This window comes from Rhincodon typus, chromosome 9 (assembly GCF_021869965.1).
Source record: "Rhincodon typus isolate 14 chromosome 9, sRhiTyp1.1, whole genome shotgun sequence".
In the NCBI taxonomy this organism is placed as follows: domain Eukaryota; kingdom Metazoa; phylum Chordata; class Chondrichthyes; order Orectolobiformes; family Rhincodontidae; genus Rhincodon; species Rhincodon typus.
Genome location: NC_063340.1, coordinates 71,352,975 through 71,377,473, shown reverse-complemented (window position 1 = coordinate 71,377,473; position 24,499 = coordinate 71,352,975). Strand labels below are relative to the sequence as shown.

Below are 24,499 nucleotides of genomic sequence, written 5' to 3'. Positions count from 1 at the left end.
CCACTTATCTTTGACACATTATATCTCCTTTCTTTCAGTTTAATGCTATGCTTGACTTCCTTTGTTAAGTATGGTTGGATTATCCCCTTCCTAGAATCCTTCTTCCTCATTGGGATTTATAGTGTTGTGAATAATGAGCTACTTTCTGTGTGATTCATCAACTATTTTTTTCTGTTAAACTCCTTGGCCAGTTCACTCCAGCCCACTCTGCCCTTTATCTGTATGTATTTATCCTTAAGTTGATTCTGACCCAAGTTTCTTACTCCAAAATTGAATAATGAATTCTGCGATATTATTTCAGAGATAGTAGGAACTGCAGATGCTGGAGAATCTGAGATAACAAGGTGTAGAGCTGGATGAACACAGCAGGCCAAGCAGCATCAGAGGAGCAGGAAGGCTGATGTTTCGGGCCTAGACCCTTCTTCAGAAATGGGGGAGGGGAAGGGGGTTCTGAAATAAATAGGGAGAAAGGGGGAGGCAGATAGAAGATGGACAAAGGAGAAGATAGGTGGAGAGGAGACAGACAGGTCAAAGAGGCGGGGATGGAGCCAGTAGAGGTGAGTGTAGGTGGGGAGATAGGGAGGAGATAGGTCAGTCCAGGGAGGACGGACAGGTCAAGGGGGCGGGATGAGGTTAGTAGGTAGGAGATGGAGGTGGGGCTTGGGGTGGGAGGAAGGACAGGTTAGGGAGGTGGGGGCGAGCTGGGCTGGTTTTGGGATGCGGTCCACCCACAGCCTTCAACCTCATCGTTCCCCAACCCTGCACCGCCCGTTTCTATCTCCTTCCCAAAATCCACAAACCTGACTACCCTAGTTGACCCATTGTCTCCGCCTGCTCCTGCCCCACCGAACTTATCTGCACCTATCTCGACTCCATTTTCTCCCCCTTGGTCCAGGAACTCCCTACCTACGCCCGTGACACCAACCACGCCCTCCACCTCCTCCAGAACTTCCAATTCCCTGGTCCACAACACGTCCAGTCCCTATACACCTGCATTCCCCAGACAGATGGCCTAAAGGCCCTCCGCTTCTTCCTGTCCTGCAGACCCAACCAGTCCCCCTCCACTGACACCCTCATCCGCTTAGCCAAACTCGTCCTCACCCTCAACAACTTCTCTTTCAATTCCTCCCACTCCCTACAGACAAAGGGGGTGGCCATGGGTACCCGCATGGGCCCAAGCTATGCCTGCCTCTTTGTAGGTTACATGGAACAATCCCTCTTCCGTACCTACACTGGCCCTAAACCCCACCTCTTCCTCCGTTACATTGATGACTGTATCGGCGCTGCCTCGTGTTCCCACGAGGAGCTCGAACAGTTCATCCACTTCACCAACACCTTCCACTCCAACCTTAAGTTCACCTGGACCATCTCCAATACCTCTCTGTCCTTCCTGGACCTCTCTGTCTCCATCTCTGGCAACCACCTAGAAACCAATATCCATTTCAAGCCCACCAACCCCCACAGCTACCTAGAATACACCTCCTCCCACCCACCTTCCTGCAAAAATGCCATCCCCTATTCCCAATTCCTTCGCCTCCGCTGCATCTGCTCCCAGGATGAGGCATTCCACTCCCGTACATCTCAGATGTCCTCATTTTTCAAGGACCGCAACCTCCCCCCCTCAGTGGCCGAGAACGCCCTTGACCGTGTCTCCCGCATTTCCCGCAACTCATCCCTCACACCCCCTCCCCGCAATAACAATCAAAACAGAATCCCCCTCATCCTCACGTACCACCCCACCAACCTCCGGATCCAACGCATCATCCTCCGACACTTCCGCCATCTGCAATCTGACCCCACCACCAAAGACATTTTTCCCTCCCCACCCTTATCTGCTTTCCAGAGGGACCACTCTCTCCAGGACTCCATTGTCTGCTCCACACTCCCCTCCAGCCCCACCACACCCGGCACTTTTCCCTGCAACCACAGGAAGTGCTACACCTGCCCCTACACCTCCCCCCTCACCCCCATCCCAGGCCCCAAGAAGACTTTCCACATCAAGCAGATGTTCACCTGCACATCTGCTAATGTGGTATACTGCATCCGCTGTTCCCGTTGTGGCCTCCTCTACATCGGGGAAACCAAGCGGAGGCTTGGGGACCGCTTTGCAGAACACCTACGCTCGGTTCGCACTAGACAACTGCACCGCCCAGTCGCGAACCATTTCAACTCCCCCTCCCATTCCTCAGACGACATGTCCATCCTGGGCCTCCTGCAGTGCCACAATGATGCTACCCGAAGGTTGCAGGAACAGCAACTCGTATTCTGCTTGGGAACCCTGCAGCCCAATGGTATCAATGTGGACTTCACAAGCTTCAAAATCTCCCCTCCCCCTACCGCATCCCAAAACCAGCCCAGCTCGTCCCCGCCTCCCTAACCTGCCCTTCCTCCCAGCTATCTCCTCTTCCCACCCCAAGCCACACCCCCATCTCCTACCTACTAACCTCATCCTGCCCCCTTGACCTGTCCGTCCTCCCCGGACTGACCTATCTCCTCCCTACCTCCCCACCTACACTCACCTTTACTGGCTCCATCCCCGCCTCTTTGACCTGTCTGTCTCCTCTCCATCTATCTTCTCCTCTACCCATCTTCTGTCCGCCTCCCCCTCTCTCCCTATTTATTTCAGAATCCCCTTCCCCTCCCCCATTTCTGAAGAAGGGTCTAGGCCCGAAACGTCAGCCTTCCTGCTCCTCTGATGCTGCTTGGCCTGCTGTGTTCATCCAGCTCTACACTTTGTTTTCTACGATATTACGGTCACTATTCCCTGGAGGATTTTTACTCTGAGACTGTGTCTTGATTTTGCATTTCTAGATCCAAAATAGATTGTTCTCTGGTTATCTACAACATTTTTGTTTCCGGAAGTTGTCCCAAATGCACTCTGAATTCTTCCTCATGGTTTCCTTTGCCAATTTGATTTTCTGAATCTATATGATGATTAAAGTCACTCATGATTAATGTGCTGCCTTTTTTTTTAACAAGCCTTATTATTTCCTGAAGCTTCTTTTAGAGAGCCAATAGATTATTCCCACCAGTGTTGTCTTCCCCTTATTATTCTTTTCTCCACCCATATGGATTCTACATTTTCTAATGAAAGATCATTTCTTTCCACCATACTTATTCTATCTCATTCTAAAAAAAGCTACTCCACCACCCATCTCTCCTGCTTGTACTTTTGAAAAATCACATACCACTGAATATGTAGTTTCTGGCTTTGATCTCCTTGTAACCATGTCTCTGTAATGGCTATAAGATCATATTCAACAACCTCTATTTGTACCATTAATTTTGTGCTTTGTTCCAAATACTATGCTCATTAACTAAAGATCCATTAATTTTGCCGTTTTACAATTTTTTTCTCCCTTTGACCCTATTTACTGCTACTGTATTTTTATGTTTTTATACTCTATCCCTTCTGGTTCACTTGGGTATCGTTATCAAAATAATTGCCCTACAATGCTGCCACATCCTTTAGCTTTTAAAGCCTCTGTATCTCCTTGTCCAAGACTTTCTCCCTTCTAGTTAACTTGAAGACTTCTCTACAGCCCGTGTAATTTGATTCACCAGAACACTGATCTTAGAATGGTTCAAATCAAATCCTGTCCAACTGCAGCAACTTCCTGCTACCTGAGTAATAGTGATGGTTCTCCATGAACTGAAACCCATTCCTCCCACATCAATCTTTGAGATGCCCATTTCACCTGCCTTTATTTACCCTGTGCCAGTTTTCCTGCAGCCTAGGTAGTAATCGTTAGATTATTACTTTGGGTGTTCTGCCTATCAATTTAGCTCCTAACTGTTCAAGATCTTTCAGCAGAACATCCTTTCCATTCCTATCAATACTGTTAATACCATCATGGATGATGACAACTTTGATCCCTCCCCTCCCACTTCACATTCTTCTTCAGCCCCAAGGAGGTATCCTTAATCTTGGCATTAGCAGACAACACAGCCCTCGGGACTCAAACTCACAGTTAGAAAAACAGTATCTACTGTCTGAATAATACTGTCCCCTACCATTACTACGTTCCTATTTCTTCCCACATTTGAATGACTCCTTGTTTCATGGTGTTGTGGTCAGTTCACTTATCTTCCCTGAAGTCCCAGATGTTGTTCACATGGCTTACAAGAGTCTTGTAACTGTTGGACAATAACAGGGACAGAGGACATTCAAGCTCCTCCCTTTGGGTCACCATACCAGCCTCACTTGCAATTATAGCTTTTATCTTTGATCGCAGAGCAAGTTTGAATTGCCTAATCTAAATGTGTGACCACCTCCTGGAGCCAATTGTCCAGGTAACTTTCCCCTCTTTGATGCACTGCAATGTCTGCAGTTTGGACTCCATTTCCTCAACTTGAATTTGAAGTTACTTGAATGGAAAATACTTGCTACAGATGTGTTTGCAGTGGATCTCCTTGGTTTCCAGAAGATCCCACATTCCAGTTTTAATCAGGCTGCTCTTTCAGTGTACCTCCTTGAAATTAACTCATCTGCAACTTCACAACTACAGAATTTTGAAATGAGGACTTTATTTAACTTTCAACTCCTAACTCCAATCTAAATTAGATTAAATTAGGTTTGAACAGATTCAAGATTTAGACACTTTTATATCCAGCAAACACAAACACTAAAATTGAGGTAGAACTGAAACAAATGCAAAATGCTGGAGAAATTATTTTCAACCTTCTTCAGTTCTGAAGAAACTTTCCAAACCCGTTGAGTTTCTCCTGCATTTTCTCTGTTCGTTTCAGATTTTCAGCATCTGCAGTATTCTGCCTTTATTACAAGACTGAATTGAGTTGGCCAGCTGATTTTATTATTGCAGAAGATCAACGTTTTGTTCTTTTCCTCTAGGTTGGTGCTTTAAATGCGTGCTTCTTCGCAAAGCGAGGTTTTCAAGTGGAACTTTATGAAGCACGCAAAGGTGGGATTCACTTAATTTATTTTTGCCTTTTGACATTGTCAAATGAACATATCTCCAAATTGTAATGTAGGCTGTAGATGTACTGAAGAAAATCTGTGAAGTTCACAACTACTAAACTCAATTTAAATACCTAAGTTTATTAAGACCTTCTGTAAACTACAATTCCTGTCTGTACTGATTTCTGTGTTATAATTTTGAATCACATTATTTGTATCAAGATTTAACATCTAATGTTGGAAAATATTATCCAGAATTGTACACGCTTCATTTGCCATCATGTGTTGAGCAACCAAACAAATCATTGAAATTGATTTTTGAAAACATTTTCTCAAATTCTGAAATTTCAAGTGTCCAGAAGGAAATTTTTAATCATGAAGTAGAATAATTGTATACATTAACGGAATTGGCTTTTATTATGTTTATTCACATTTCTACTTCAAGGCCTTGGTCTCTTATAAGTGTGTATTCTAACAGGTACATTTCACTAAATTTCCCTGCAGGCAATCCTCCCAGCAGCAGGTATAAAACACCTTATGAAAGATGACCTCCCTTTCCACATCCTCACATTGCTGCTAAAAATGTTACAATGTTCCAACATTCCAGCACTGAACCCAAATCCCCTTCATCGTACTTTCAGGATAACCCAAAATGCCAATAAATTAGCTTTCTCCATAACCCTGCTCAGCTTAACCATGGTCAGAAATCATACGATACCAGGTTATAGTCCAACAATGTCATGTGATTTCTGATCTTGTCCACCCCAGCCCACATCGTAATTTAACCATGTTTGTAAATTTCAGACTCATTGTGAGCAAAGCCGTTATGAACTGTTAGCACTTCAATTATTTCATAAAATATCATTGTGAATGTTGTTTTGTAGTTGTTTAAAGTCTCCATTCCCCTGGAAGTAGTGGGGAGAGATTGAACTCTTTTCAGTCAGTAGAAATTGAGCAGCAGCAACTTTGGTGGAGTTGAAGTGAGCCCAACATATCCAGGTCCTTCCTAGCTCCAGTGCCATATTAAACTGGTCTTCTGCAGGATGGCTTCATTTTCTAATCTATGCAAATAAGGGTTCTATTGATATAATGAGGACTCCACCTCAATCTAGGGGGCCTGCAGGATGGAGTGTGACACTCTATTGAGTAAAACCTGTTTGTCAAGAATTTAAGGCTCCAGGGGTTCTTGTGTAACCTGCAAGCAGCATAAGTTTTATCTCCTAGCTTCACAAGAACAATATGGAATTCTGCTGCCTTGTATTATCTAATGCTGTGACCACCATTTCTGTTCCTGCTGTTTTCAAGCTTGAGTTGGTCATGAAATGAAATTCAGCAGGATACCTGTTTGAGGCATGCAGCTAGCAGATGGCATAACATTCCAGCTTGACCCCTGAAATGGACAAGCTCATGCCCTAAGGATTGGGTGACACTTGGTGTGCTCCACCTACCTGATTATTAAAATTGTCCCAAGCGAGTTATTGTGTATACTTGCAGTGATCACATTCGCACATTTGCGTGTGCTGTATACATGTTCAGGGAACTGTTTGCTCAGCTGGAACTCAGCTAGCTTGTGGATCAGATTTATGTCAACAGCACAGGGTTCAGTCCCCCTTTTGGTTGAGTGGGAACCCAGGGCCTGCTTTCTTGCTGTATCCATACTAAAATAAAACATGGCACTCTGCCATCTTTCAACAAGTAATCAACAAAAACCTGTCTTCAGGTAGAGAATGCAACAAGAAGCAGGACCTATGTCTTTAATGAAAAATTTCTTCACTTTCCCTATCTGGTATCAAAAAAAGTGGTGAACAACAGGCCCATATAATCAATGCAATTTAGGAAGATGCCATTCAGTCTATTAAGCTCGTGCCAGTTCTCTGTAGAGTAATCCAGTCCAATAACCTGTTCTTGCTTATAGCTGTTCAATGGCCCACCCAATTTCCTTTTATTCATTCACCCTTTCAGCTTCTCCTGACTGAGAATTCCAAGTCATTAGCACTCGAAGGATGGAAATCCCAGCTTTTCGAACATAACTTTGTATCTGAATTTCGTCATCCTCGCATAACCTTCTCTGAAAACTATGTTTTTTTTGTATGTCAGGAACCACCAGGCACACAATTACAGCACAAAGTGTAAGTGATTGCAGCAGTTATGTGTCCCACATGTAGCAGTGGCAAGCAAGAAGTGTCTGTACCTGCTGGCAGATGACTTAACTCCATTTTGGGATGGGTTTTAAAATGTCACTCCTTGCATGCATCCAGGCAGGAAGAACTGGTGCCAGTTGGGAGAAGTGTTCTTTGATCCATCATTAAAATTTTTCAGTGCATCACAGCCTCCAACCTTCAAAGCCCCCACCCATCAGTTGACTCCCATTGTTCTCTGCTTTCATCCATCAATCTATGTTTCTGGACCTTTCCTTGCTGCACCCTCTCTGGAAATGTAATGCGATCTTCAAGTCTTCACGGTGGACCAAACATCAAGCTCCTTCCCCACACAATTGTGTCCTTCCACTGGGACCTGGGCTGTCTCCAGCTGTAAGTTAGTTAGCAGGACTGGCCAGCATCTCAGTCAAAACCATTCTCCATGATTCTGCATATTCTCACTGCTACCTTTGAGTTTTAGCCCAACACCCTTGATCCTGTAACTATCGCTGTGTACTCTGCCTCATCAACCCCGTGGCATTGACAATGGACATCGCTTCTTCCTTAACATTCCTCCTCCAACATAAACAGAAGTTGCTGGAAAAGCTCAGCGGATCTGGCAGCATCTGTGGAGAGAAATCAGAGTTAACGTTTTGGGTCGCGTGACCCTCCCTCAGAACACCCCAAAATGTTGACTCTGCTTTCTCTCCACAGATGCTGCCAGAGCTGTTGAGGTTCTCCAGTGATTTCTGTTTTGAGATAACGGGGTATGAGTGGGTCCTAACATGATATGAGTTGTTTTGAGCACAGCCAGCTTCCATTTTCACCCACTCATTGCCTCCATTATCATCGATCTAGCTTTTTCCTCTCCCCGATTTACTATTAATGATCTCTTTGACCGTCTTTTTCTTAGTTTCACTCCATTTTCTCCTCTATCCCTTGTCATCAAGATAAATACCAATTTTTCCCAGATGCTACCACTTCTGAAGACAGGCCACTGGACTCAAAACATTAACTCTGTTTTCTCTATAGAGATGCTGTTAGACCTACTGAGTTTCTCCAGCAATATCTGTTTTTGTTTCAGGTCTTACTTGCTGTTTTCCTTAAAGTCACTTTTCTCCCCTTCCTGGCCTGACCTCATCAGCTCCCCTTTCTCAAAACCCTCTTGCTCCCATTACCCCTCCATCCAAATGGTCATTCTCCTGCTTCTCTTCCGGTGCCACAGAATTCAACAAAGACTACTGCTTACCTCAGACCCAGATGGACAAACTCATCTTATGCACAACATCTTTAGATGAGTTTGAAAATGGTACCATCAGTTTCTGAGCACCACTTGCCTAATCCTGAATATAAGAACTAGTTTGAAAAGGTTTTAATGTAAAACATTCATGAAATAGCAAAGCATTGAAATAGGAACCTGCCCTTGGAAGGCTTGAGGCCCAACTTACCACTAAAGCATGACTAACTTAAACTCTGTGACTTAACCTGTCATCAAAAAGCTGAAATTTCACGTCCCATCTAATTAATTCTCCCCACCCATTATGTTTGTTGTTTCTGGAAGCTGCATTAAATTCCACCCATTGATCCAAAAGTGTGGTGACCCCAGAACTAAGTACAGAATTCTTAAAGTACTGGTTATGCTACAATTATAAAGATTCAGCATAATGTCCTTACTTTTATTCAACACCTCGATGCCCAAAATTTCCATTCTTTGCTAATCTTCACTTTATCTTGACCTATGCACGAGAACCATAATGACACTTCTCTCTCTCTCTCCCCCCCACAAACCCTCTCCATACTGTGTGCCATTAAATCTATATTGCCTCTTCTTATCCCTTCTGCTAAAATACATCAACTCGGTATAAATTCCATCTGTCATGTGTCAATATTTTCAATTGCCCTATTCAGACATATTATGACATACCTCTGGAGCAGGTGGGACTTGAACCTAAGACTTCTGCCCAAGAGGTATGTACATTACCACTATGTCCCAAAAACTCTCTAATCTGCCACTTGCGTTTCCATACCCAAATCTGTGTCTTGTTGCAGCCAATTTGTATTATCCTCACTGTCTGACACATCTTTGTATAGCTGACGAGTTTTGATGACTGTTTTAAGATTGACTTGATGTATGACTTTGTACCATTGGCAAATATAAGAAAGATTCAAATCTAGTTACATATTGAATGACCTAGGGTAGTGATGGCGATATTACAAATGGGATCAACATCCCCCTGAGTAAAGTTGAAAAGAAAAGTAGCCTTGATTTCTGATCACTTCACATGATTTCTTGCTAGAAAGTATATATCTCTACATCAGATCAGGATGAAGTTAGGTTCGCCAGAAATATTGTCACAAGAGAATAAGCTGAGCATGTGCTCAATGTCTGAGTTCAAAGATGAAAATTGACCATGTGAAGTAATGGAGGAATATCAGGGCTCATGCAAACAAAAAATGGCAGGAGTAATCTTTTTTTTCAAACAGGAATAGTGAAATAAAACCCCAATTGCTACTATTAAGCTCACTGAAATTCATAGAATCATGCATCACAGAAAGAGTCTGATTGGCCATTGTATCTGAGCTGGTTTTATTGTTTCCCTGTTCTTTGTCCATTTCATTCCATGAATGCTGTGCCTGAAGGTAGGTCTTGGACTCAACATCTGCTGATGCTTCATTCTGACCTGTTTCTCAGTGGTTGTTTGCCATTGCCTTCCACTCACAGGTGTAGGAGCTTTGTACGTAGGCCTGGAAAATTTGTTTTTTTTCCCAAAGTGTGCATCCAATTCTCATTTAAAAGTAATTACTGAATCTGCTAATGCATCCTTTCAAGTAGCACAGTCCAGATTATTACTTAATGCTCATACACTTCTGGTTGAATGTAGCTAATAGAAACTGAAATGTTTAAGGATTGATTGCATCAAAACAAATTTAACATTTCCTGCTTGACAGATATTCGAATTGCTAAAGATGCAAGGGGAAGAAGCATCAACCTTGCTTTATCTTACAGAGGGAGGCAGGCTCTAAAAGCCATTGGCATGGAAGACCAGGTATGGAAAATCTATCAGTTTTCCAATAAAATCAAACAAAATCTGATTCAATTTTTTTTTGCCAAATCAAAATTGAACTGGTACATTTTTGCAGTTTCTGTACTATCTCATGCTGCATGAATTCCAAGAGCTGGATTTTACAGGCCATTCATTCACTGGTGGGATTGCAGAGGGTGGACCTGTAAAATAGATAATATGCTGTGCAAGCCTGCTAGACTATAGGATCGATACTGCAGATGTTGGGTGCATTTGAGGCCCTTAAATGTTCAATTATTGCCCAGATAAACAGCTCAATTCACTAACATTTAGGGTGGCAGGAGATGCCTGTGCTCAGTATTCATCGGGACTGGTTCTGTCTGCAGGTTGTTAGCTCGAGTGCTCGTGTTCCCTATCCAAATGTCTCCCCAAATCCCAGTTTCCCAAATTCCATTTGATGTATTCACCTGGGATTGCCTGTGATTCCTGGAGGTCTAGTTCCATTGCTGATCAGCCCTTCATAACTACAAAACTGGAAATGGTCACTGCATCTGGTGGCTCTGTTGGGATTACATGACGGACAACATTCAAATGGCTAGCAGCTGTGGACAGCTCCACAAGCTGTCATTTTCTCAAGAGAGCTGCAGAGGTCTTGCCACGTCATGGTAAAGTTCTGTCAGCCAAAAAATTAAAATGGAGCAAACAGAGGCAGGCTTGTCCATGACATTTAAACTCGGATATGGGGAGCACAGATGCAGTGAATAATTCAGCTCCATATTGGGAATTAAAGTAAAACAATCAACTGTACTGTTTGAATTGATGATATTCAGAATCCAGGAGAAGTTTTACAGGAAATATTAACTTTTCTTAAAGAATAAAGAGGAATGTCACCTTGTTTTAATATGAAAGGGAAGAAACTACATCTGAAATGCTCAAAAATGCGTTAATATAAATTTTATGCATTATTGCATAATAGAAAGATAAAAAGTTAACATTTTAAAAATGAACGGGTGTTTTTTGAGAATTTAAGGCCAAGGAGCTTCTCTCTGTCCACATCGTATCACTAGGTTATAGTCTTCAATTGAACCTGTTGGCCAAAAATCTGGTGTTGTGTGATTTTTGACCTTCTCCTTATTTGAGCCTTTGATGTAAATTGTAAAAGGTTGAGACCTGAGTTTATATTCCTGTCGATCGGGAAAAGACCAATTTATGCAGGCTTTGTTTTCTGCCAGCCAGCCAGTCAATATTCTATCTATACTGAGTGCTTAATTCCCAAAATAACCTTTACTGTCAGGGGTGGCATGGTGGCTCACAGCGCCAGGGACCTGGGTTCGATTCCAGCCTTGGGCAACTGTCTGTGTGGAGTTATCCATTCTCCCTGTGTCTGTGTGGGTTTCCTCTGGGTGCTCTGGTTTCCTTCTACAGTCCAAAAATGTGCAGGCAAGGTGGATTGGCTATGGGAAATTGTCCATAGTGTTCAGGGATGTGTAGATTAGGGGGATGGGTCTGGGTGGGATGCTCTGAGTGTCAGTGTGGAATTGGTGGGCCAAAGGGCCTGTTTCCACACTGGGGATTCTATGATCTATGAACATATGAAATGCCTCCCAAAAATCCAAGTTTGATACAACTGCAGGCAGATCTTTATGCACAACACATGTTACTTCTGCAACGAACTCTGATAAATTCTTTAAGCATGATTACCCTTTTACAAAATCATGCAGACCCTTCCCAATTACTTTAAGTTAAGTCCCAGTTATAATCTGTTTAATGGTGGATTCTAATACTTTCACCATGACAAACTAACAGAACTACAGTTTCCCTGTTTTCTGCTTAGCTCCCTTCATGAATAGAGAGTTTATATTTGCTACTTTCTAGTCCAGGGGCAAGTTTATTACCTATGACTCCGAGAAAAATAATGGCAGTGTCAAGCAAATACACACACTTTTAAAAGGGGATAGTGTCCTGAATAGACAAGCTAGTTATTTGTGTGTTTTTGAGGCATAAAGATTTAAGATGGAATCATATTTGGCTAGCTGATTTCTAGGACTGTCAGCAGTAGAGAATATCATGGTTATCTTTTAAGTTCTTAGTCTTCTCATTTTTGTTTTCAGTCAGCATCATTGCTGGGCTTGTCTTCACGTGTTTGTATTGAGAGGGAGACTATTTTAGAGCTGTAGTCAAAAATCCATCTCTAATTTTTCAAAAAAAGCTCCTTGAAATAGTAACTGGTTGTATATTCCATCTGCTGATGATTTTGTTTTTCAGGCTTGATAATTGTAGGTGATCATTGTCATCTTGAACATTTGAAGATTTTCATTATGGTACTAATCAGAGAGAGGAACCTTTTTTATATCTCCTGGGATGATGATTGAGAAAGGGGCTAGTCATGAAACTTGGTCAATTTCTGTGGTGAGGTGATGTCAGTCTGTGATTTTAAGTCTGTGCATTTTGGTCCCTTTTTAAAAGCTTTTTGGTCAGTGAAATGCACAATATTAGACCAGACAAATGGAATTCAAGACCAATCAGCCACATTTTATATCGTCTTACCAAAATTTCAATCACATAACTACTAGCATAACTTAATTGGAACACATATCCATCGGAAATGTTAGGATTTTTAAAAGGTGTCAATGATATTTTACTGGTAAATTTAACAAAATGTTGCACTAAGCTTAAGTGATAGTGTTCAGGAAGAACAACGTTTGCAATGTTGTTGTTTGTCGCCTGAGAAATCTTAGAATTCCAAATTCTTAAAGATGTAATTCTTCAACACTTGTCTTTTTAGATAGTGTCTAAGGGCATTCCCATGAATGGGCGAATGATTCACTCCTTGTCAGGCAGCAAGTCATCTATTTCTTATGGAACAAAAGACCAGGTAACATTTATATATAAAAAGGCTTCACAACATCGTAGCACAGCATGTATTACAAAGAATGTTTTGAATGAATGAAATTTCTTTTGTCTCTGCGAAGAAGTGGCATGATATTTGATTTTCTTTTATTCACTCATGGGACATGGGCTTCACTGACTAGGCCAGCGTTTATTACCTGTCCCTGGTTGCCCTTGCAATGATGTTGGTAAGCTGCCTTCGTGAACCGCTGCAGTCCATGGGCTATAGGTAGACCCTCAATGTCATTAGGAAGGGAATTCCAGGATTTTAATCCAACCACACTGATGAAACGGCAATATATTTCTAGGTCAGGATAGTGAGTGACTTGGAGGGAATCCTGAAGGTGGTCATGTTCCCATATCTGCTGCCGTTGGACTTCTAGGTGGAAGGTGCTGTTGAAGGATCAGTGGTGAATTTCTGCAGTGCATCCTGTAAATGGTACATGCTGCTGCTACTGAGTGTTTGTGGTAAAGGGATTGGATGTTTGTGGATGTGATGCCAATCAAACAGACTGCTTTGTCATGGATCATGTCAAGTTTCTTGAGTGTTGTTGGAGCTACACCTGTCCAAGAAAGTGGAAAGTATTCCATCGCAGTCCTGACTTGTGCATTGTAAATGGTGGACAGGCTTTGGGAGTCAGAAATTGAGCTACCATTGCAGTATTCTTCACCCATGACTTGCTGTTACAGCCAATGTATTTATGTAGCTTGTCTAGGTCAATGTCTTGTCAATGGTAACGCCTATGAGGTTAATAGTGGGGGATAGTGACAGTAAGGCCTTTGAAGGTGAGGGATGATGGTTTAGTCAAATGACTTTTGTATGGCCTGCAGAAGAGCTAATTACCTACACTTACTCAGGAAGTCCTTGAAGGCGATGAGCTGCCAGACTCCTTCATCTTTATAGGGTAAAATATGAATTAGAGAAAAATGAATCACAAATTCCCATCATACATTTCCCAAAAGGGAGATGTGGGGCAAAAAGCAATTGGACAAAGTTTGAGCACTTGAATCTGAAACCTTTTATTCATAGTTCACTTGCATAGGATATAACTATGTGCCTGGATAGTAATTGGTAATCTAAAGTTCCAGATCTTGATACTACATGGGGTTACTACAACAGTGCATAAGGAACAAGATATGCAAAATAAAGTGGACTGCTCTGGTGTACAATCTTTCCCATCCAGTTGTTTTCTATGTGTTTTTGTTAATTTTTAATCTTGCTTCCCTAAATTTTAAATTGCTGCATTGGGCAAGCCTTTGCAAAACTAATCTTGCTAAAAGCAATCATGTGTTTTGTCAAGCAAGACAGGTCACTGTTTTAAAATAACAATATTCCTATTGTCAGTACATAAAGGAACATATTTAATCGTGTATCTTTGCCCTTCAGTATATCTTGTCAGTGGATAGAGCAAATTTAAACCGAACGTTATTATTTGGTGAGTAAATGCTGGACATGTTATTCTAAAATTGTTTTGTCTCATTTCTTCTCTGTAATTTCTTTTCTGAAATTTGCTTAATCTGTTTGCATTTGTAGCTGCTAATCAATACCCAAATGTCAAGTTAAACTTTGAAACTAAATTGCAACACTGCAGTGCTGATAAGGGGATCCTGACATTTATCAGGTAATCTTTCTGTAGATTGCCACCATTTTGTGAAAGTCATATCTAAACTCTATTTGGACCACAGCGTTAAGTAATGGGAGCAATGCAGATTGTAATACCATAAAGCATCACTGTTGAAGGTTGAAGCAACATATTAAAATAGATTGATGTTCTGAGAGATTCTGGCTTTTGAACCTCAATTTAGCATAATCTAAGGAGCTGCTTTTTAATCACTGATGCGTTTGAGCAAAGGTGTCTGTCTTGTATGCGCTGCCATGCTTGTATGTGTATCTTGTTACTTGTACAAAATCTTAAAATTTATAATTGCATCTGAAATTATAGCCTATTTATGGCAGGACCAGATCATTAAATCAGAATAAGTACTTCTTTATAGGCAGTTCTGATGTGTCTTCTGTCTTGTCCTTCTCAGCAGTAGAGGTCATGGGAATGCGCTAGCAAAGGAGACTCTTTTCATTAGCTGCAGCACATCTTGTTGATGATACACATTGCCACCATTACTTTGGTGGTGGAGAAAGGAAATTTTTATGATGAATGATAGTGTGCCAATCAAGCGGACTGTTTTGGCCAGGATAGTGTCGTTCTTGAGTGTTTGTTAAGAGCTGCGTTCATCCAGGCAAATGGGAAGTATTCCATCGTACTTATAATTTATGATTTGTGAACAAGCACTGGGGAGTCAGGAGTAGAGTTATTTGCTGAGCTTCTAGTTTAATACAAAGTTAACCAGTCTCTCACCAGGACTGGTAAAGTATAAGTAGTTTTTAAAAACATAAGAACTGCGGATGCTGTAAATCAGGAATGGAAACAAAGTTGCTGGAAAAGCTCAGCAGGTCTGGAAGCATCTGTGAAGGAAAAAAACACAGTTAACATTTGGGTCCGGTGACCTTTTCTCACTTCTGAGGAAGGGTACCGGACCCGAAACGTTAACTCTGTTTTTTGCTTCACAGATGCTGCCAGACCTGCTGAGCTGTTTCCAGCAACTTTGTTTTCGTATAAGTAGTTTCTGTTTATTGAAGATAATTTACATGATTGCACAGCAGACTGAATCCTCATAAAGGTACAACTGCAACTTCCTCACTTTGCACGCCACAAGCTAGGCTAGCAATTGCTGCTGGTCACGTCTTCTACATTGAGGCTACTTGCTCATTAGAACATTCCCTCTTAAAGTGATATCATATACTACTAGCCTCAGAATTCCCAGCCTCTGGCCTGCTCTTTTAATCACAGTATTCGTATGATTCATCCAGTTTGGTTTCAGGTCAGTAGTAACTTCCAGGATGTTGATAGTAGTGAATATCAAGGGGCAATAGTTAAATTCTCTTATGAAGATGATTGATGTTTCATATCTTGACAATTATTCAGATTCTGAACCCATTTTTCCACATGACAATAAAAGTTAAAATTATTGCCATACAGTCCTTTCAGGTTATGCATACAAAGATAAGAGAGATGCATGTCTTAAACATTTGTAATTTTGAAGCATCCATGCTCAAACCCTCTTGCAAATGAAAGCCAATATACTATTAGCCTTCTTAATTGCCTGCTTCACCTGATGGCTTACTTTCCATCAGTGGTGTACAAGTACACTCAGATCTCATCGCATTTCCTACTTCTGCAGTCTATCACCATTCAGATAAGCATCTGTCTTCCTGTTTTTGCTATGAAAGTGGGTAGCCTCACAATTATCCACATTCTGCCGTGCATATTCCCACCCACTCAACTTGACCAAATCACACTGGAGCCTCTCTGTGTCTTCTTCACAGTTCACTATCCCAGCCAGCTTTGTGTCATCTGCAAACTTGGCGATATTACATTTAGTTCCCTCATCCAAATGCTTAGCACGTACTGTGAATAGCTGGGGTTCAAGCTCTGATTCCTGTGGTACACCACTGGTCATTGGCTGCCACTTGGAAAAAGACCCATCTATTCCTATTCTTTGTTTCCTGTCTGCCAAGCAATTCTCTATCCATGTCAGTACACTAGACCCAATTCCATGTGCTTTAATTTTACATTTTAATCTCTTATGTGGTACCTTATCGAAAGCTTTCTGGAAGTCTCAGTAATTATTATCGACTGGCTCTTCCTTATCAACTTTACTAGCTACATCCATGAAAAATTCCAGTAGATTTGTTAAGCATGATTTTTCTTTCATAAATCCACACTGACTATGGCTAATCCAGTCATGTTCTTCCAAGGTGCTATGTTATCGAATCCTTCATAATGGACTGTAGCAAATTCCCCACTACTGATGTTAGGCTAACTAGACTATAGTTCCTTGTCTTCTCTCTACCTCTTTTATAAATAGTGGGGATTCATTGGCTGCCTTTCAATCTATGGGAATTGCCTGGGAAGGTAGATGAAGAAGGAAACATTGCACTCTTTAAAAAGTACTTGAATGAGCTCTTCAAATGTCATAACATTCAAGACTATGGGCCATGTGCTGAAAAGTGAGACTAGTATAATTTTACAGTAGTTTTTGTTGGTGCAGACTTGATGGACTGAAGGGTCTCTTCTGGACTGTATGATTCTGTGCTCCAGAATCTATAGAAACTTGAAAGACTACCTAAACTCTAGAAGGATGAGGGATGGTCACATTGAAATATACTGAAAGATTCTAAAGGGCTTGGCAGGGTAGACTCTGAGTGATTGTTCCCAATGGCAAGGGAATATAAAATATGAGGGCATGGTCTCAGGGTAAAGGGCCGATCATTTTGAAATGAGGAGAAATTTCTTCACCCAGAGGATTATGAATCTTTGCAACTCTCTGCTTCAGAGCACTAAGGAGTCTCCATTATTGAAAACTTTTAAAGTTGAGGTAGGCTCTTGAACTCACATGGAATCAAGGGGTATGAGGGCCATGTTGGAAAGTGAAATTGAAGTCCCAAGATTAGCCATGATCTATTAACGGCAGAGCAGGCTCGACACAGCAAATGTTGTTGCTTTTTTTTGTATTCTGATGTTAAGAGTAGTTTTAATCCCTTGTTTATATGAGATGCCTCTTACGTTTTGGCTATCTTTGCAAGCACTATACTTAAGAGTGTAGAATAAACTGGAAAGAGAGGTGCAGATTTCTTCTAACAAAGAGCCTGTTAGCACCAGGCTCTCCTATCTAATCTATTCCTCCTAGTTTCTCAAGCTTCCTTAAAAATAATTTTGTAGTTAACATTGTTGGGCACTTTATTTAATTGATTCAACATCATTCTTGACATCTAGCACCTACCATATTTGTTGTAAACTAAAGAGTTAAGTATTTTGTTCTGTTTTTATAATAGGCCTGATGGCACAACTTGTGAAGTTTCACATGACCTTGTTGTTGGATGTGATGGTGCCTTTTCCACTACGAGGAAGCAGTTTATGCGACAAGCCAGGTTTGATTACAGCCACGTGTATATCCCTCATGGTTACATGGAGCTTACAATACCTCCTAAAAATGGTGATGTAAGAATTGGCTCAAATAGAAGTATTTACTTTTAAAGTTTCTTTCTAATTGCCTTTCATATCAGATGTTTTATACAGAAATAAACATCAAAATGTTTTCTTCCAGTTTGCAATGGAGCCTAATTTTCTTCACATATGGCCTAGAAACACCTTCATGATGATTGCTTTGCCCAATTTGGTAAGCATTAACAACTTTGCCATACAAACTACATGGCTGAGAAAATCATGTCCTTATACTTCTATTAAATTGTTTTCTTAAATATCAGTCTGGTCATGTTTGGGTTTTGGAGAGCCTGAAGTCTGATCTTTGGGACATTAACCTCAGCTGGTGTTCTCCCAGAATCCAGTTGTTACTTTGATTGGTAGCTGTCCTGCACCCAAGTAGACAGCACAAAGAGCTGATAATGCTGTTTCCCTTTGCATTAAGAGGTACGTGCCACCAAGTTAATATAGAAGATGATCCATAGATGTTTGTGACCATGCATTATGCTGGCTGTTGTTTAGCAACCCGAAATATTCTCCTTCTGCTAGATCAGAAAATGTTAAAACAAACTGAGTCCCTATTTTCTGTCTATTTTGTTAGCAGCAGTAAAGCATTTGAATGGTCTGATATCTGAAAACAATATATCTCCCAAGTGACAGATCGACCAATTTAAAACAACAATCGTGCTCATATCTTTTTTTTTTAATCATTTGTGGGATGTGGGTGTCGCTGACTGGCCAGCATTTCTTGCCTATCCGTAGTTGCCCTTGAGAAGGTGGTGGTGAGCTGCCTCCTTGAACCGCTGCAGTCCTCCTGCTGTGGGTTGACCCGCAATGTTATTAGTAAGGGAATTCCAGGATTTTGACCCAGCGACAGTGAAGGAACGGCAATATATTTCCAAGTCAGGATGGTGAGTGACTTGGAGGGAAACGTGGAGGTGGTGGTGTTCCCATATGTCTGATGCCCATGTCCTTCTGGATGGAAGTGGTCTTGGGCTTGGAAGGAGCTGTCTGAGGATCTTTGGTGAATTTCTGCAGTGCATCTTGTAGATAGTACACATTGCTGCTACTGAGAGTCAGTGGTGAAGGGAGTGGATGCTTGTGGATGCAGTGCCAATCAAGCGGGCTGCTTTGTCCTGGATGGTGTCAAGCTTCTTGATTGTTGTTGGGGATGCAGTCATCCAGGCAAGTGGGGAGTATTCCATCACACTCCTGACTTGTGCCTTGTAGATGGCAGTCAGGCTTTGAGGAGTCAGGAGATGAGTTACTCGCTGCAGTATTCCTAGCTTCTGGCCTGTTCTTGTAGCCACTGTGTTAATGTGGTGAGTCCAGTTGAGTTTCTGATCAATGGTAACCCCCAGGATGTTGATAGTGGGGGATTCAGTGATGGTAGTACCATTGAATGTCAAGAGACGGTGGTTAGATTGTCTCTTATTGGTGGCGGTCATAGCCTGACTTATATCATGACTTATTTATGTTTGCTAGAAGCGACATGTATTGATACTTAGGGGCCTGTTTAGAAGAATGGAATGAATAGAATCCCTACAGTGTGGAAACAGGCCATTTGGCCCAATGAGTCCACACCAACCCTCCAGAGACCATCCCATCGAGACCGATACCCCTACCCTATAACACTGCATTACCCATGGCTAACGCATCTAACCTTACACCCCTGAACCGTGCGGGTAATTCACCTAACCTGCACATCTTTGGAGTGTGGGAGGAAACCGGAGCACCCAGCGGAAACCCACACAGACAAGGGGAGAATGTACAAACTCCACACAGACAGTGTTTTCTTTTTGTTTGAAGAAAATTCGTCCCTGTGCATCAGTATATATTGATGCTGGCAAGTGTAAATGTGCCATGTTATGAACTTGACTGGTTAGCTTAAATGATCGATGTGCCTCGTATGTAGGATTTGTGTAGTTTCACATGCTATGGCATTGGTCTTGATGGCAATGAACTTTATCTTAGACAAAAAACACACTACTAAAAGTGAAGGGCAAATCTTTTACGTAATACATAAAACTCTAAAATCAATGTGAATCTATTTCCTTATGGTTTCTGTAAAAGTTAGACATCCATTCAGATAATATATCTTTTTGTTTTAAAGAATTAAGATTCCTCTGAAATTGGAGGATTGGTATCAAAGACCATTGCTGTCAACCTGACCAAACCCCCTTCTAATATGTCAAGGAGATAGCAAAGATGTTAACTTTTTCTCATATTAAGACAAGTGTAAGGTGCTGTGTTCCACATGTATTTCAAATGGTTTCACTGCTCTGCTTTCTGCAAAATACACTTTATTCTTATTCTACTTAAAATACAAACAAAAGAAAGAAGTCTAACTTTAACTCAATTGGAAAGCTTAACAGAATAGCAGATTATTTAACTAATCAACAGCAACTATTCCAATATAGTAACACCCCACAAACATGCCCTTGGCACGGTGCCCTTGGGCAGCACAGTGGCTCGGTGTTTAGCTCTGTTGCCTCACAGCGCCAGGTCCCGGGTTCGATCTCAGCCTCGGGCGATTGTCTGTGTGGAGTTTGCACATTCTCCCCGTGTCTGCATGGGTTTTCACCGGGTGCTCCGGTTTCCTCCCACAGTCCAAAGATGTGCAGGTTAGGTGGATTGGCTGTGCTAAATTGCCCCATAGTGAGCAGGGATGTGCAGAATAGGTGGATTAGTCATGGGAAATGCAGGCTTACATGGATAGGGTAGGGGGCGCACGTCTGGGTGGGATGCTCTTCAGTGGGTTGGTGCGGTCTCAATAGGCTGAATGGCCTGCTTCCACACCATAGATATTCCATGAAATGCAAATTCAGTAAAATTAATTGTCTCACATGCAATGTTTCTCCAGTCCAGGGGGAACGAACATCAAGAGTAAATTCTGACAAAGAGAGAGAAAGAGACATCTCAAGTATTTTGGTGTAGCAGGGAGAGATGTATGGCAGCTTCAAATCCCAAGACGTACTGCAAGCTAAACTAAAACCTTGGTTCTGTAGAAGCCTGACTCCACCCATTCATGCTGCTTCTATTAGAGTCATACAGTTATACAGGATGGAAACAGCCCCTTGTTCCAACTTGTCTGTGCCGACCAGAAATCTAAACTGATCTAATCCCATTTGCCAGCATTTGGCCCATATCCCTCTAAACCCTTCTTATTCATATATCCATCCAGATGCCTTTTAAAATGTTCTAATTGTACGCGCCTCCACCACTTCCTCGCCCATACATGCACTACCCTCCGTGTGAAAATGTTGCCCCTCAGGTCCCTGTTAAATCTTTCCCCTCCCACCTTAATGCTATTCCCCAGGAAAAAGACCTTGGCTATTCACCCTATCCATGCTCCTTATGATTTTATAAACCTCCATAAGGTCACCCCTCAGCCTCCAACGCTCCAGGGGAAAAAAGCTCCAACCTTTTCCTATAGTTCAAACCCTCCAATCCTGGCAACATCCTGAATTATTTTTGGAACCCTTTCAAGTTTAACAATATCTTTCCCATAGCAGGGAGGCCAGAATTGAATGCAGTATTCCAAAAGTGGTCTAACCAATGTCCCGTACAGCCGCAACATGACCTCCCAACTACTATACTCAATGCACTGACCAATAAAGGCAAGCATACCAAACAACTCCTTCACCACCCTGTCTACCTGACACTTTCAAGGAACTATGAACCTGCACCCCTAGGTCTCTTTGTTCCACCACACTCCCGAGTGCCCTACCATTAACTGTGTAAGTTCAGCCCTGGTTTGCCTTACCAAAATGTAATACCTCACATTTATCTAAATTAAACTCCATTTGCCACTCTTGGCCCATTGGCCCATCTGATCAAGGTCCCATTGTACTGTAACATGACCCTCTTCACTGTCCACTATGTCACATATTTTGTTGCATCTGCAAACTCACTAACCATGCCTCCTATATTCACATCCAAATCATTTGTATAAATGAAGAAAAGCCGTGGACCCAGCACAAATCCTTGCGGCACACCACTAGTCACAGGCCTCTCGTTCAAAAAGCAACCCTTTACCACCATTCTCTGTCTCCTACCTTCAAGCCAATTTTGTATCCAATTGGCTAGCTTCCTTGGATGCCATGTGATTGAACCTTGCTAACCAGTTTACCATGCAGAACCTTGTTAAAATCCATATAAACAATGTCTGTTGTTCTGCCTTCATCAATCTTCTTTGTCACCTCTTTTAAAAAACTCAATCAAGTTAGTGAGACATGATTTCCATGCACAAAGCCATGCTGAATATCCCTAATCCATCCTTGCCTTTCCAAAAGCATGTAAATTCTGTCCCTCAGAATCCCCTCCAACAACTTACTCACCACTGACATCTGGTCACCAGTATATAGTTCCCTGGCCTTCTCCTTACCACCTTTTTTAAATAATGGCACCATATTAGCCACCTTCCAGTCTTCTGGCACCTCACCTGTGGTTGTTGATGACACAAATATCTCAGCAAGGGGTTCAGCAATCTCTCCGTAGCTTCTTGTAAAGTTCTGGGATACATCTGATCGTGTCCCAGGGATTTATCTACCTTTGTGCGTTTTAAGATGTCCAGCATCTCCTCTTCTGTAATATAGACACTTTTCAAGACATCGCTATTTATTTCACCAAGTTCCCAAGCTTCCATGCCCTTCTCCACAGTAAATACGGATGTGAAATATTAGTTTAGTATCTCACCCATGTCTTGTGGTTCCACACATTGTTCCGACTTTAAAAAAAGTCTCCAAGGCCTCACAAGCTGTTTACTTTATTGGCTTGGAACAACCTACTTGGATCTTTTGTCTCAACCTATCTTCATAAAACAAAAGGTCAAAATACGTCTCTTAAAGCCAACGTATTGTCACACCAGTCAACCCATCTAAGTACATTCATCTTAAAAGATTCTTACAGTCCACTCCCTCATGGTAGCATCCACATTTTTCTTTAGGGGATTTTGAAGTTTTCAGGTCTACAACTCTTTTCTGCATGCGCCTGTCTGCAACTCAAGAACTTGGTCACTTTTTCTTAAACATAGATCATAGAATTCAGTCAGAAAGAGGACATTTGGCCCATCAAATGCACACTGACTCTCCGAAGAGCATCTCACTCAAGCCCAGCCCGCTGTCCTACCCCCATACACCCATTTCCCATGGCTAACCCACCAAGCCTACACATCCCTTGACACTTTGGGGTCATGTAGCATGGCCAATCCACCTAACCTGCACATCTTTGGACTATGGGAGGAAACTGGAGCACCCGGAGGAAACCCACGCAGACATGGGGAGAATGTGAAAACTCAAGACAGACAGTCACTGCAGGGTGGAATCGAACTCGGGGGCCTGGTTCTTTGAAGCAGCAATGCTAATTGTTCCACCGGGCCACCCAAGTAGAAGAAGATTTCTTGTAGATTTTAATAGTTTGAACCTATGGCCCTAAAATCATGCAAATGTTCTTTTGATCTCCTAAACAACCTCCGCAGGTTAACCAAACTCGGAGATATACAGCAAGGGGATGAAAATGTTTATGTCATATTTTCTACAGATTCTGAATCTGCCCTAATTTCATGTTCGATATTGTTGAAGTGAGAGACGTTGATGCCAATAATTTTCATTTTTCAGAACTCATAAGGGCAAAATGAATGCCAAATTTCAAATGATCATAACAATTTATACTATATGAGAAGATTAGGTTTTGTTTGGCTGGAAACTTGAATTTGACTGGCTGAAGCATTGCAATGGAGAAAGCAGTGGGAAACTATAGAATCCCCAAGCTTATGGGTAATTCAAAAGTGTTGCAAGGCTTGAGCAAGCCTTTTTTTTAAAGAAAACAAAATACATGTTGCTTCTAGCAATCCTAAACATGTTATGACAAGCTGAGGAGGGGTCAATCAGTTTTTTTCATAAGCACAAGGTTATACTTCCCATTAAAATTCAATGAACTGAATTGCATTATAACAATATTATAGCCAATTACAGGGTTTTCTTGAGTGATAGAAAGTGACCAGTTTAAGAGCCTTTTAATGAGATGTTCAGTTTAAACATTTATCATTTGTTCCACGTTGGTTTCATGTTACTTGGCAATCCTATGTGTTCAGGTGAATGTTGTGGCTGTCAATGTTTTGTCCCTTTTCAGTTCATATGAGTCTCAAATATTAATATGAGAATGAAATTCAAAAATTATTTGTCCATATTTTATCACAAATATTACAAACTCAAATTGGTTCATCAAACACAAGCCTATGTTCACAAGAGAAAATACACATTGAGACGTATATGGCTTCAAAATTGGCTGTATTTGCAGGCATGTAAATAAGGTCTTAGCCATATGCTCACTTTGCAAGCTTGGTGAAGTAATTGAGAACGTCAAGGCAAATCGGCAAGACAATGACTATCTTGGCGAGAGATAGTAGGAACTGCAGATGCTGGAGAATCCGAGACAACAAGGTGCAGGGCTGGATGAACACAGCAGGCCAAGCAGCATCATAGGAGCAGA

The 24,499-nt window shown here is 41.7% G+C and overlaps 1 protein-coding gene across 1 annotated transcript in view; it reads left to right on the top strand.

The window, feature by feature from the left end:
- LOC109913109 (kynurenine 3-monooxygenase) overlaps nucleotides 1-24,499 on the top strand; it is a 58,888-nt gene that overhangs the window by 2,694 nt on the left and 31,695 nt on the right. Inside the window, exons 2-8 of the mRNA XM_020512583.2 lie at nucleotides 4,853-4,922; nucleotides 10,006-10,103; nucleotides 12,865-12,954; nucleotides 14,356-14,404; nucleotides 14,503-14,590; nucleotides 17,860-18,025; nucleotides 18,132-18,203. Coding sequence (XP_020368172.1) covers nucleotides 4,853-4,922; nucleotides 10,006-10,103; nucleotides 12,865-12,954; nucleotides 14,356-14,404; nucleotides 14,503-14,590; nucleotides 17,860-18,025; nucleotides 18,132-18,203 — 633 coding nt within the window. The remainder of the gene's footprint in view (nucleotides 1-4,852; nucleotides 4,923-10,005; nucleotides 10,104-12,864; nucleotides 12,955-14,355; nucleotides 14,405-14,502; nucleotides 14,591-17,859; nucleotides 18,026-18,131; nucleotides 18,204-24,499) is intronic.